Below are 13,868 nucleotides of genomic sequence, written 5' to 3'. Positions count from 1 at the left end.
GTTATAATCAATCCGCGGACTCGTCTTCTTTTGGCGCGCGCTCGTGTCAAGTGAAAACGAGAGCACGAGGGGGCGCGCCGAAACTCGTTTACATGCGTGTGCAAAGCCAACGGCTAATTACGAGGATAATTTAGCCTTGCGGAACCGGTGCTGATGCGCCCTCTGAGCAAATAAACGGTTTTCGTGCACGTATATTAGTATGATTATTTTTTCTCTTGTAAAAGACAAAATTAAATACTTTCCCACGATTAAATTTACGCGCGTCATATACTACGCGGCAATTAATGACCAGAGGTTCATAGCGATCGCATTCTTATTTGTCGATCGGCTGCGCTACCGAGGGAAAATATATCTCAATTGACGCGAGTGTATCGGCAGACCGAAATCGTGCTGTGAACGAAATCGTGAACGCGCGCGTGTTCGAAGAAGAGGCAGAGCTCTCTCGCGCGCGCGGCCTAATTTCCCGAAATGGGTTTATTCGATTGGATTATGTATCGCGGTAGCGTGGAATAGAGGAAGAAAGTGGAGGACTCGTGCGAGGAGTCGATCGTGTGGAGAGATAAGAAGTATAGGAAGAGTCCATCGATTTTAGCGTGAGTATATTTAAGAGCTTAATAATAACTGAGCCTCGATCGGAAAAAGAAACTTGACCCAAAGGCAAGACTAACGCGTTCGTATACGACAGCTCGCCCCAAGGGACTTTGCTCTTGTACACCGAAAAATACCGAAAACACTGCGAACGACACCCAAGAGAGTATTTTCAATTGCGGACATGTTTTTGCTCGCAAGAAACTCCCACAGCGTCGCAGGCCGAGAGATGCTTCCCATTGCGCAACGTCATACACACACGGCCGCTCGTAAACGTGTTGCATGTATAAAAGGAACGCGGAGAGATGATGATATACGGCTAAACGAGAGAAAGAGAGAAAGAGCTGCCTCTGTCGCGCGCGACCCCATTGTTCTTCTCTGCGTCATCGAATTGAACGGTCGCGGATTCCCCCCCCCCCCTGACATTTTTCTTCTCTTTAAACATTCCTCTTTCGTTTATTGCCTTTCGAGATTTATGCGTATGTACTCTGTCGCGAAGTATAATCGTCGTGGGGACAGTTAGTGTTTTTGGCTGCTTGCGAGCGTGTAATCGGTGTCCGCTGCAGCTGAGAAAAACGGATTTATGTCAGCTGTGGATCCGTGACCGGTGACATTTTTGTTGTATGGGAAGCCGGATTCTTCCTTGCGCGCTGAGCCAGGTGACGCTTTATACGATCGGGAGCTGAGTTCTTTTTGTTTCGTATGGTTACTGCAGCGGACATTTTTGAATCGCAGTTTCGATCTCAGTCTACATGGATTAACCCGCATAGTTGGAGTCTAGTTAGAGGAATTCCTTCTAGGCAAGCAAATGTTCCAAGTCCCGACGATTACATCTTTCAGGTATTCCTCTCGAAGCCGGGCAAAAACGACACTTTTTCGCGGTCTGGACTCGTGCCTCGCTTAACCCATTCGCGAGAACTTCACTGTGCAGTGCTTTTCTCCTCTCGATAATGCCCCGTTAGCGTCTTGTTCGACTTTAACGAGTACGTGGCCGTTTAATTAGCGGGAAAATTAATCGAGGGCCTAAAATTGAGTCGTTTCGGGGTAATTGAACGTGTGTATTGCTGCTTCGAATTTATTTTAATCACCTGCTCGTACCGAAAAGCGTGATCAAATGATCTGCTCAAATAATGCTTTCTTTATTTGGATAAATCTTTCTTCTTATACATTTATAACGCCGAAGCTTAGCTTCTCGTTAGAACAGCCGTATCCTCACACAAAATCTCAACTTCCAACGGTATAACATCGCTCTAAAGTAAACACACACACAAGCAAGCACGTTCAAATTGAATTTCCAATCGATAACGCCATATTGACCATCAGAGCTGGCCGTGGTCGCGAATCAACTTCGGAAAACCACGAAAAGACAAGAAAATGTAGTTCACCCTATCGCGCAGCAAACGAGCCCACCTCGCGTCTACTCCTCACCGAGACAGGCAGTCTGGCGTCCAGGTAGCCATGAGTCGCGAGAGCGCCGGGCAATTAACCTGACCATAATGTCACAGAGAGCGCGCAGCAGTCCTTGGGCGAAATAGCGGAACCGCTCGCGGCTAACCCGTGTATTACGCGAGAAGCCCGTAAAGTCGTGCTCGTTGACAACGACAAGGAGCACGACGATGCGACGAGGATGATGATGCGCCGCTCGTGCAGCTACTGCTCTAACCTGGTTCGCATCGACGCGTAATGGATTACGCGATTGATCGAGATCGATTTTGTTTATTTTTCTAATTGGGTCGTGCATGAAGAGATCGACCGGCGTATCTGCTTTCCAAACTCGACCGTGAGACTATTCGGAATAATCAAAACTTGTTTACTTCTTGTTTGTTTGCCCTCGCGATAAGCTTGCGTCGACCCCGTGTAAAATTATCAATCCCATATCGTCCCTTTCCCACACAGTCGAGCTGCTTGCAGCCAAGAAGCGCGCATTACAATACGAAAGAAAAGCAAGTATAAATTTCAATTAGCAGCGTCGCGCCTCTTCTTCGAGCATAAAGCAGCGCTTAAACGTCGCGTCCGCGCCGTCGCTGCCGTTGCCCCTAAACGTCCCGTGATTTACACGCGACAGCCAAGAGCGGTGTTGGGTTTCCAAAGTGTGCGAACTGCGCGGGAGATATGCGCTCGCGCTCCAACAAAGAGCTGTGATGGACTGGGGCTCGTGAGAAAGTGAGCGACGATCGGCCGTCCTGTGAATATAAACAATTCGGACTGATGGAACTGGGCTGCGATGAGAGTAATGAAGGCAAGTGACAAATATCGGGGTCAGGGACGGCTATATAGCGAAAACGCGTTAAACATATCATAAAACGATCAGACCATAATAGCGGCCGCGTACACCCAAATAATTTGCAGTCTACCAACAAACAAAGCCCGAGTACACAGCGCGCGAGTCGCCGGCCAGAAAGTGCCGCATGCAAATGCGAATTGCTGCGTGCGCTCGCTTATACGAGGTGAAAAAGGGTTAAGAGCCGCGCGTGAGATCGCTGAGAGGAACGAGGAAAACGGGGGACGCGCGCTCGCTCGCGACAGGATAAGTGAACAACGAGCCGAGGACGGAGTTAATGCGCGCGGCAAGGTTGAAGGAAATGAGAAATCGATGTGCTATGGAAAGTGGAACGTATGGTATACGAGGCAGTTATTTTTTCATTGTTGTGCCGCAGTATGGCACTTATAATTGGAAATAGTTCGGTTGGAATCGGTTGATTATTCGGGCTGTCGATTTGCTTTCGGTCGAATCTTGTTCACCGTCTTTTAAAGCTCGTGCATCCGTTGAATACTGTTTATCGGAAATGCAAATTGTCGGGATGCATTTGGGTTAATTGCTCGACTTCTGCTACTTCGAAGGACGACGAATGTTATTGGCCCATAAAGCGGAAAATGACGAAGCGTAAAATTCTAAGCCGTAAAAAACAACGGTTGACGATACGTCACTCGCGCATACTCGTATTGGCTGCCCTTCGAATTTCCCATCAATCCGCCTCTACTCGTATCGTATCTCTCGAATCTGAAAGCAGTACCTACACACATTGCCTCCAATCATCATCTCGATCCGGGTAATTCCCGAGAAAAATCCTAATCAGAGAGAGAGAGAGAGAGAGAGAGAGAGAGAGAGAGAGAGAGAGAGAGAGAGAGAGAGAGAGAGAGAGAGAGAGCTGCAGCGCGCACGAGGATTTGGGGCCATTAAAAAAAATCAATCCCCCCGCGAAGGACATCTAAGCCCTTGCGCGGCTAGTTACCTCATTATACACGCAGCGCAGCGGAGAGACCGTGAATTACGGGCATAAAATCAAAGTGCAAAACCGGGCCTCGAACAAAAGAGAGCACGAGCGCGCACAGCAGCCGCGGGGTCTAAATTACACGGCTGCGGGAGAGACGTGGCGAGAATATCTCGGATGCGCGCATGCGCCGCGGGATATTTAAATCGCGCGCGCTCGCGAGTCCCGATCGATTATGCTGTCGATCAGCCCGTCGTGATCGGCGGAAAATGCCCGCGTCTGTGTGTGTATGTACTTTTCATCCGCATATAGTGGGCTTTTCGCGAGCCGCTTCTCTCTCGCTATTTTTTCGTGCTAAAGAGTAAAAAGTGACGGACAAGGGGGTGCAAATTATAATGCGTACGGACGGTGTGCATACACGGGAGGAGGTGACGATGTGCGGATTTTGTTTCGCGCCGTTAGTTCACCTTTTGTTTGACGTCGGCTGTCCGGCAGTAATCAGACGGTGCGCTATAGGTATTTTTCGATGCCGCGGATGTTTTAATGACCGTGATTAGGCTGAAAATAATGCGCGCAAAGCGTTACCTTGTAATACACGAAAGTCCATCTGTCTGGGGGATAACAGTATATACTTCACTCGTGTATAGGCTAAAAGCAGAACAGTTATACGCTGGTAACAGTACACTCGGTAAAATTTGCCACACAGTCACTCTAGCAACGACACATCATGTCTAATTAAAACTTTTCCCAAAAAGAACGACGCTGCGTGTATCGATCGAAGCTCGAAAAATAATTGACTGCTACTCCCGGCTATCGTCCCGCTCGATCTCTCTCCGCGGCTGCAACCTATCCACCAAAAACACGCGGCCAATCAAAAAGCACCAGCCCTTGTGCGATCATCGCCTGCGTAACCCGATATATCTCAGGCTGCAATCAATTTTTCCCCGCCCGATGAAAAAGGAACAATTCCCGATGTACGAAAAAATCGAGTGCCCCCTAATTTATGCAGTGCGGCTCGTTGCATGAAGATATCCAGTTCCGAACGTCAATAACGCGCAATATGCCTCTCGGCTTTAATAGAGCGGCCGCCGCCGTTGAGCGAAGAGGGAGAGAGATGGAGATGCGAGCGGCTAGATTAGCCGGGAAAGACTGCTGCCACGCGGTGTAATAACGAGCGGCTCGATATTTCTGTTGCAGGCACGAAGAAGCGAGTCGACGACGTCACGGCGCCCAGGACCATACACGAGGTGTCCGAGCGAGCGCTCAACTGCGGCCTCACGCTACCTGGTGAGTTTAATCATGCTTTGGTGTTCATTGATATTTTTCAAGTGATTTTTCGGCCGTCTGGAAAATTCCTTATTGCTATGGACAACGATTAGCGCAAACTTAAAAAAAAGCCACAGCAACAAGCGCAATATCGCACGTAGGTCCGTTCTCATCCCTCGCAACAACTGCAGCAGAAGGTTCTTCTCCCATCGTTGTAGCAGCGACAATCTTCATTCCTCATCGGCGCTCTGTGTACGCGCGAAAATGTTATATACGCGCGAAAGATGATTAGGCGCTTTATGCGATTGTAAACCCGTTCGCGATCGCGATCGCACGCGCGCTAGAGAGGGCCACCTACGTTTCGCACGCCGATCCTCCTGCGCTGATGCATGTAGCTATACGTATGTATGTCGAGTGTGTATGATAGCGCATTCCGCGGACGGATGAGAGTGTGTTTTGCTCGGCTCACAACGTGCCGAGTATATGCCTGCGCTGCTATGAATGCGCGAATTCACTGCGTGCTCGGAGATGCTTCTCGGAGTAGGTGGGAGGCGCGGCTCGTCTTTATTTTGAGTCTTCTTTTTTTCTTGGGACGGGGATATTAATAACTGCAGAAGTACATATTTTGCGAGACCTTGCAAATATTAGGCATAGAGTCTCGTTGTTCGATGCTTCCTATTCACTCCGGTATACACACACAGTTGCGCGACGTTAATATCGCTTTCCAGTTTCAATTAATTAAATTGAGCGTATTTGCATAGTCGTATTAGCATATGAAATGCAACGGGTATATGGGAGTACGTGACTTTACGAGTTCGTTTATAAAGTATCTACGATTCGCGCTCATGCGGCGCACGCCCGTATGAAGGCCTGTAATACCCGGGAGCGCGAGGAATAGCAAATAACTCAGTGTTTAGATTTACGCTTCGACGCAGCCCACCATTCGAGTCTATGTAACTTCGGTATTTTCACGATGAATCAAACGGTTGATCGCAGCACATCGCTCCTCGTTCGCAGTTTTTCCTCATCTTCTCGGCGACAGTGTCGCGCTCACGTATATAGATACTCGCGAGCAGGTAGACATCAGCACATTGACCGTATAGCAGGAGCATGCGGAAGCGCCACGCACGAGGACACACCCGCTTCTCGGTTTCTTTCGCACGCCTCCGCAGCGATTCCTTGCACGCGAACCTGCTGCCGAGTGACGTCGTCTTGTCTTCTTCGTGTCAGGCGCTTTTACAGGGGGGGGGGGGAGCAGAGCGAATGGGACTGAGTTTACGAGAGGCTTTCGTGCGAGTGCGTAGTTTGGGGAGCTTTGCAGAGAGATTTTTTCTGGTTTTTGCTGTTCTGCGCAAGGGTTCGAGCAACTCTTAATTTATGTTTGGCTACGAGGAAATATTGTTTGTTGAAAAATTTATGACATTTGATTTAGCTACTGGTGCAATTTAAAAAAGTGAAACCGTGGCTGCGATGCATTAAAATGTATAAGAATCGCATATGACAAGTTACGCTTACGTCCGCGTTACATTTTTACCGAGACGCAGACGTAACCGCATTGTTTATAGTGTATAATTTAAAAACATTCTCTCCTGCAGAGTACAACGCGTATAAAAGTCAGAGGCCGTCTTGTGAATGAACCCCAGCGATAAAAAGCGGCTTTACGGTCTTTTGTTATTTCCAAGCGAAAATTAAGTCAAACACAGCGGAAAAAGCCTCCCGCGCGCGTACACGAGGAAGTCTGTATCATTATCCGTACTCGTAAAACAGCTCTCGATTTTTCTTCCTCTTTTTGCGACGATTTTCGCCTATACACACATACACTCCAGGTATATAATAATAATGATACACAACAGGTCGATAATGCACGTCTCTCGCTCTCTCGTCCGAAATATTTTTTGCGAAGCGCCACGTCGTCGATCAACGAGTTTTTGCGTGTTACACACGAAGGGGTTAATAAACGAGGGCCCCGTTCTCGTAATAACGACACTGTAAATTCACTTGTGGATTTGGGTTAAGCAGCCAGAAGGAAATTAGATAGCAGCGCGAATCGAGGTTTCGCTTTTCAGTGCTATGTAGATAGGCTCTACGAGACAGGTGTGAGATATTTTGTCACCAGGGCGGCGGAATATAGTTTTCGGGATATAAGTTCGGGCAATTCGATGTAAATCGACGTCTTCGGAATACATTGACATTTTTGCAAGCCCTAATTTAAATTAAGAAGTTCCCTCTCTTCCAGCTGAAAAAAATCGATCAAATAAACGAACGCAGTTTCATTAAAGCCGCGGATAAAAATCGCGTGCGCGCTCGTAATTTCGATAAAGTCCCGTTCGCCATAAAGAATCTCAGCGCCGCGTAATTCAGCCCCCGAGGAGAGCGAACGTTATGTATGTGTATTCGCGGGCATGAAAGCGAACCGCGTATTCACTCGCGAACGAGAGATAGAGAAAGAGAGAGAGAGAAGGCACTTTTCGAGGGCATCGCCGCTCGCTCGCCGATAAAGACGTTTCCCCAGCTTCTGATGCATCCGTTATATTACGTTTCAAGTCGCCGAGATTATACGAGTTTTCCTCGCGCGAACTGTGCGTGCGCGCGACATTCGTCATATATCGGGCTCCGAGCTGTGGTAACGGGACGCTTGTGTGTGTGTGTGTGTGTGTGTGTGTGTAAGAGAGAGAGAGAGAGAGAGAGAGAGAGAGAGAGAGAGAGAGAGAGAGAGAGAGAGAGAGAGAGAGAGAGAGAGGCTGGATGTTTAACGGTGAGTTTTGAATGGATTTCGCGAGTCTTTGGCAGCTGGAGAGGTTTATTACGTAAGATGAGAGATCGTGATTAAGGAGGCTGTATATTGTGGCGGCGATAAATTTATTTGCCAACTTATATGACTTTGTTGGATGGATGCGGTTGAGGCGCGATGTTCGTCGTAGATTGTATAAACGCCGGTGATAAAATAATGGAAACATCCAAATGCTGGAAATGTGTGTGTTGGGCCTGAGAAATCGTTATTCGTGCGGGAAAAAGAAAAAATTGTTTCTCTAATCATTATAATTTGTAATGATATACCTGTACGTTCGCGGTATCGCTGCTAATGGCTATCCTAAACGTATGCAATGTGTGTATATTAATAAATAAACGGAGATTAACGTTGCGCAAGAAAATCGCAGGTATTGGAGAGATTGTAAACATTTGTTCGGATCGCTATCTATGCAGAGCATGAATTCACAATCGCGACTCGACACACTTGCGGCGTTAAAGTGTACAGCGTCGCGCCAGAGGTATACCTACATAATACACGTGACACGCCGGCATCATAACACACACCGCATACACGAAAACTTCGATTCATTTATCACAAAATTCGTGTTAATTCCTCCCGTGGTGCGCGCTCCTGACAAATAGCCGCAATTTGCGAGGTATACCTTTTTTAAAAAATAAAAATCAATCCCTTGACCATACGATTTTTATCCAAGCTTGTATGTCCTGAAATCAATAAACGTCGCTGATGCAGCTCTCGCGCGTGAAAGCCAGGAGAGATAAGCTCTGCACCCGCGTGTGCTATTATAAATGTACGCGGAAATTTCGCGCGGATAGAGTAATTGACTTTTCGAAAATCGCGTATTCGTGTAGCGAGATACGCCGAACGCTTTGCTGTGCTTGTAATTAATTGCCGAACAAAGAGCTGCATCGAGCTGTAACTGAACACCGCGTTACGATTGTATGAACGCATGAAAATGGGAATTTTGTAAAGTATCGATAAATTTATTCTAATTATAATCCGCGTAAATTTTAAAGGTGCATGCGCACATTGTTGCGCAAAATGCCATTTCTCAACTCGTTATCAAACGAGCACAGCGAATTCGGCATCCTCTCTCCCTGTCACGCAAGTTAATTCCCGGGCAGGCCAGTTTAGCCTCCCATTAATCAAGCAGCGGCGGCGGCGGCGCTTGCAGCCCGTAATTAGCTCCTCGTAAACGCAAACTTACGCTCGCCGCGGCATCTTTCTTCCCTTACGCTGCTTATTCGCACTCCTTCGCGAGAGATGCAATTTATCAGCGATTCCCCAAGGAGACTTGACCCTTAGCACACGCGACGATCCTTACGTGTCTCGTTCTTTCCGTGGACTGGCTTTGCAACCTGTGTGAATAATGTAACGTTTTTCGTCGTCCGACAGAGAGAAGTCGATTGTTGCTTGCAAAATGGGACGCTTGCCGTGATCGTGATTGACCTCGTTTTGTGGTTCTCTGCGGGGGATTCGTATTGTATTGTAATTAATTCAAAAATACTTTAAATATTCAATTTAAAAAAAAAAACATCCTTGATTTAAGGTCCACGTCGTTATGACTAATGCCAAAGTATCGACTGCATAATCATTTTACACCCGTGCGCAAAGACAGTAAAAATGTTCACGCGGACAATGATTCTTTCTGATGGATTGATTAATCGCAGATACGACATTTTAACAGTCCGAATCTCCAGCCGCGCAGAGTCTTCGCTAATAAATCCATTGGCACTACATACTCGCGGGCCCTGATGCGCTCGTGAGAGAATATTTCGCTTCGCTGAATTACGACGACGCGTTTTTAATGTTTCGTAAATCATCGATAATTCTAACTCAACTACGATCTCAGCGGATACAATTATCATATAAAACTTTAACGTTTACTCGTAAAGTAAAATATATACTCGTAAATTTCGACGATTCTCCGTCTCCGGCTGTAAAGAACTTTGTAATCTCTCGCTGGGCGTAGAAGAAAAAATTCGCGAATTTTATTACAGTTCACATTATCTCTCGTTCTGCTTCATACACTGAGAGAAAAGAATCCTGGTCGCAAAGGATTCGCGACTTAACCACAGCTTATTTTTCATGTATTTGCTGCAAACGAAAATTTCTTCATAGTAAGAGAAGAATTCTTAACTATTAAGGATTTAGGAATTTTTGAGCGATTGTGGCGCACTGTCGGTAAAGACTTATTGATCGAGTGCAGCAACAGCGCGACTCGTCGGCACGCGAGTACGCGAGGCGTCGAAACGTGTCGGCTGCAATCGGAGACCCGTACCTGCGTTTATACTATTTCACGCGTGATATGCTTTTTTTACGTACCTGGAAGAAAGCATATTGATGCATATTTAAAATATCGTAGGGCTTGTTCGATGAAGTCGAAGATTCTATATGCATAAATACTTTTGTGATAGTTTCATGCACACAGAAAAGCGGGGTTATGTGTAAGGTTATATTCGTGTGATACCTATCGTGCTATCATTCGAATATATTTTGCAAAAACAAAGAATCTTTTAACATCGAATAGTCTCAGAGCGATACTAAATGATAATAAGAAGTGAAAACAAGTAATTATAAAGTGCTAGTGATTTTACGTCGACGGAAAGAAATTTACGAAAATTAAAAAATCTGAAAACCTAACTGTTAAGACGCTTGGATTTGTCCATATTTTAATCCAATTTTCTTAACAGTTAAGAATTCTTCTTTGTGTCAAGGATTCTTTTCTTTCAGTGTACAATTCCACTGGTCACCGAACATTTTTTCACGCAACGACGTTACGTTACAAAACCGAGAGAGCAAAAATATATGTAGCCCGGATTATAATACGACTCCAAGAGCCAACTTTCAAATAGTTTCAATAATTATATCAAAACACATTAAGTACAATGCCCGCACAGCGCATAAACATCGACTCGGGAAAAATTCTCTTCGCGCGCACGTATCCCACGCTCGGCGCACGCGATTAGTGCATATTAATCGCGGCAGCCGGGCTTACATATACCCTCGAAAGAAAACCCGATCACTTGACTCGGTATACGTGGCCGACAATCGTCTGAATCACGCTGCTGTTGAGAAACGTGCCTTATTGCGCTGCGCATACACTCATATATGTATATGAGTATGCGTGGGCGTATGCTACGCTCTCGAGAAAAGTGTCAATGGGGTTACGAGAGTGCTAATCGACTTGTTTACGACTCCGCGTAATTTGAGTGATAATTTCCAAGTGCGACAGTTCGTTTTATTCCTTCGAAAATTCATTGGCGCGTTGACGGCGATAAATCCGAAAAACCAAGCGCTGCTGATAGTAGAAAGTTCATTTGGCTAAAAAGAGACGACGTTTAAGACATCTGGCATACGCAGATCTCGCGCTGATTGAAGATAAAAGCGCGGTTAAAACGGGCCTCGAATTTCTCTCTAACAAGCGCCGGTCTTTTATTATTATAAAGATCGTGTAACGCCTGACGTTATTTTCGGCCCGCGGACAATGCTAATGAGATACGTAAGCGCGAGCGAGTGAAATTACGTTGCGCTCCAGAATCGAGGGGGCGAAAACGGAAGAGCTACTGTATAAGGCGGCTCAAGAAAGTATACATAAGGAAGCCCGCGGGAGAGACGCGTATATTATACTACTTTTTGCCGGTATATTGCGGAACAATAATGCGTGCTCGGAGATATAAAGAGAAAGTGGAAAAGGATAAGGGACGGAAATTAAGAGGCGCGCGGAGTAAACAAACTCGGAATGCACTATATTTTTATTCCCATTTTTGTTGTTCAATATCGCGTTATCCTTGCGTATAAATATTTACTTCATACGTAAAAACGTAGACGATTGCGATTGATATTTACTGGAGATTATAATATACAACTTATGTGAAAACATAAAGGCCCATAAACCATCGCTAAAAGCCCGATCGCCCGTAGAGTTTTGATTTTCAAAACTGGAGCAGCAGATACACACATACGGTAACTCGCATACACGAAAAGCTCATTAACTTTATGTAAAACGAACAATTGCGCAGCGGCTCGCGCCCAGAATCGTATATAAACGACACAACTCGGGCATTAAAACCAGAACGTACCCCCGCATAACGTGCGGGAAAAGAAAGTCACACCCCTTTTGGAAAAAATCCAGGATCGCACTGTGTACATTAGCGACGATAAGCGCAAAGAATCTCGCGATAGGCCGTGAGGTGTGAGAAAACGACGGGCAAAACAGGCCGAAGCTCTTTATATCGGAGCCGACATAACGCAGATAAAGAAAGAGAAAGTGACAAGAGCAGGAGAAAACGCGCGCTCGCGAGCGATAAGACGGCGGTGGTTGCAAGCCAGGCTAGGAAAGTGTTCCCTTTTTTTTTCTTTTCGGCTGAGCAATATGGATGTGTGTATGTGTTGCTGCAGCCGCGCCCGTTACGCAGTAGCGCTGAACGAGCGGTTACGCGGGAAGAAGTGATGTGTAGTGTGTAACAGCGGAGAGAGGCGTGACGTTTACTCCGCTGGGCTTTGAACTTGAATTAGCGAGGACGACGTGACGGGTTTTGGAATTTCGAGCGGGGAAGTAGCTGGGTCACGAGGTCGCGACTAGTTTCTTCTGGGTTATTTTCTGGAGCTTGAATCTCGTTCTTATCGAGCGTGCATAGCGTATTTTCAATTATTATTAATTTAATTTGAAAAGTTTGCAGGCAGTAATAAATAACCACATCGCCGTAGGTTGAGTGTACCAATCCATTAAGCAAAACAAAAGAAAGCCCTCACGACATCTATACTTATAGCTCTAGACACAGAGGGAACCTCTCGGTCATTTCTTCAACGCGCGCGTCGTAAACGTTGATGTGGCATAGACGAGCGAGCGGCGACGGTCCTTTGTGTCCTATATGTCGCGCGGCACGTTGTACCGCTGCGCGCGGCTAATTAATATCTCACGTTTGTAACGGGGCGTTCAAGTGCCTGTATGTACCAACGTGGAATCCCCTTTGCGACTGAATCATCGGGAGGTGGCTCGAAAATTCACTTTTATGGACTGTAAATCATGAGATGGGAGTACCGCGCGTGCGTTTAGGGGGGCAGAGGCCACGAAGACATTGAGATATTTTGTCCTCTTCCGGGGTCACACAGGCTTAGTCGCGGCTTCGAGAATGGGTTTAAAGCTTCTTAGTTTAATATATCGTAAATTAGTAGTATGAGTATGTGCGCGGCGGTTATACAGATGAGACAGCTGATACCCTGATGGTACACGACCGTTACTTTTTTTTTGCAAAACTTGATTTTATTAAAGCGAAAAAATAGAATATTTTCTGTCCAGAATGCACTATCGCCTCGACGAATCCACTGCGAAACCTCGGCAATTATTCACAGATACGAAACGCGTTATTCCCTGGGAAAAATGAAAAATCGCATTAGAAAATCCGAACCGGAAAGGCCAGAAAACGAGCTGGCAAAATGCGCAGTTATATCGGCGGCGCTTCAACGTCGGAAGCTACCGCGGCGCGGGCGTTTAATGGGTCAGCGCGGCGGCAAGGTGAAAGATTCGGGGTTAATCGAGGTGGCAGCCTTTTTCCCGGATCACGTTCGAACTGCGCGTTTACTTTCGCAAATATAATTACGATTTCGCGTATACATCTGCGTACGTGAGTGGGACGATTCTGCGGCTTGCTTTTTTTTCTTCTTCCTCTCGCTCGGCGGGACTTTATATTGGTTTTGCGTGCCGCGTTATCCGGCAGGCTTTACATGCAGTCGTTAATTTCATATTTGATGCGAATAAAATGTAATTTGCCTCCTGCGCGCGCGCTCGTCTCGGCTCTATGTTTTTTAGATGTATCTCTTGGGCGATATTTGCATCGTAAATTACGCGCTGAAAAATGGATTGTACTTACATCGAGGAAGTTATTAGCGGGATTTTTGAAGTGTTGAAATTTACGCTCGGACTGATAGAAAAAATCGCTAATATGCGGGATTTCCATTAATCACGCCGCGTTGATAGCTCGTAATTTGTCGACCTTGAAGCGTGTAAATTGCAGGAAAGTAATCGTGAG

At 46.3% G+C, this 13,868-nt stretch overlaps 1 protein-coding gene across 6 annotated transcripts in view; it reads left to right on the top strand.

Annotated features, from left to right (window-relative positions):
* LOC100120109 overlaps positions 1-13,868 on the top strand; it is a 405,862-nt gene that overhangs the window by 254,004 nt on the left and 137,990 nt on the right. For all 6 annotated transcript variants that reach the window (XM_016990241.3, XM_008217833.4, XM_016990242.3 and 3 more), the window contains one exon: positions 4,998-5,087. In XM_016990241.3, coding sequence (XP_016845730.1) covers positions 4,998-5,087 — 90 coding nt within the window. The remainder of the gene's footprint in view (positions 1-4,997; positions 5,088-13,868) is intronic.

This window comes from Nasonia vitripennis, chromosome 1, assembly GCF_009193385.2.
Source record: "Nasonia vitripennis strain AsymCx chromosome 1, Nvit_psr_1.1, whole genome shotgun sequence".
NCBI classification, from domain to species: domain Eukaryota; kingdom Metazoa; phylum Arthropoda; class Insecta; order Hymenoptera; family Pteromalidae; genus Nasonia; species Nasonia vitripennis.
This window is presented reverse-complemented; position numbering and strand designations above follow the sequence as displayed.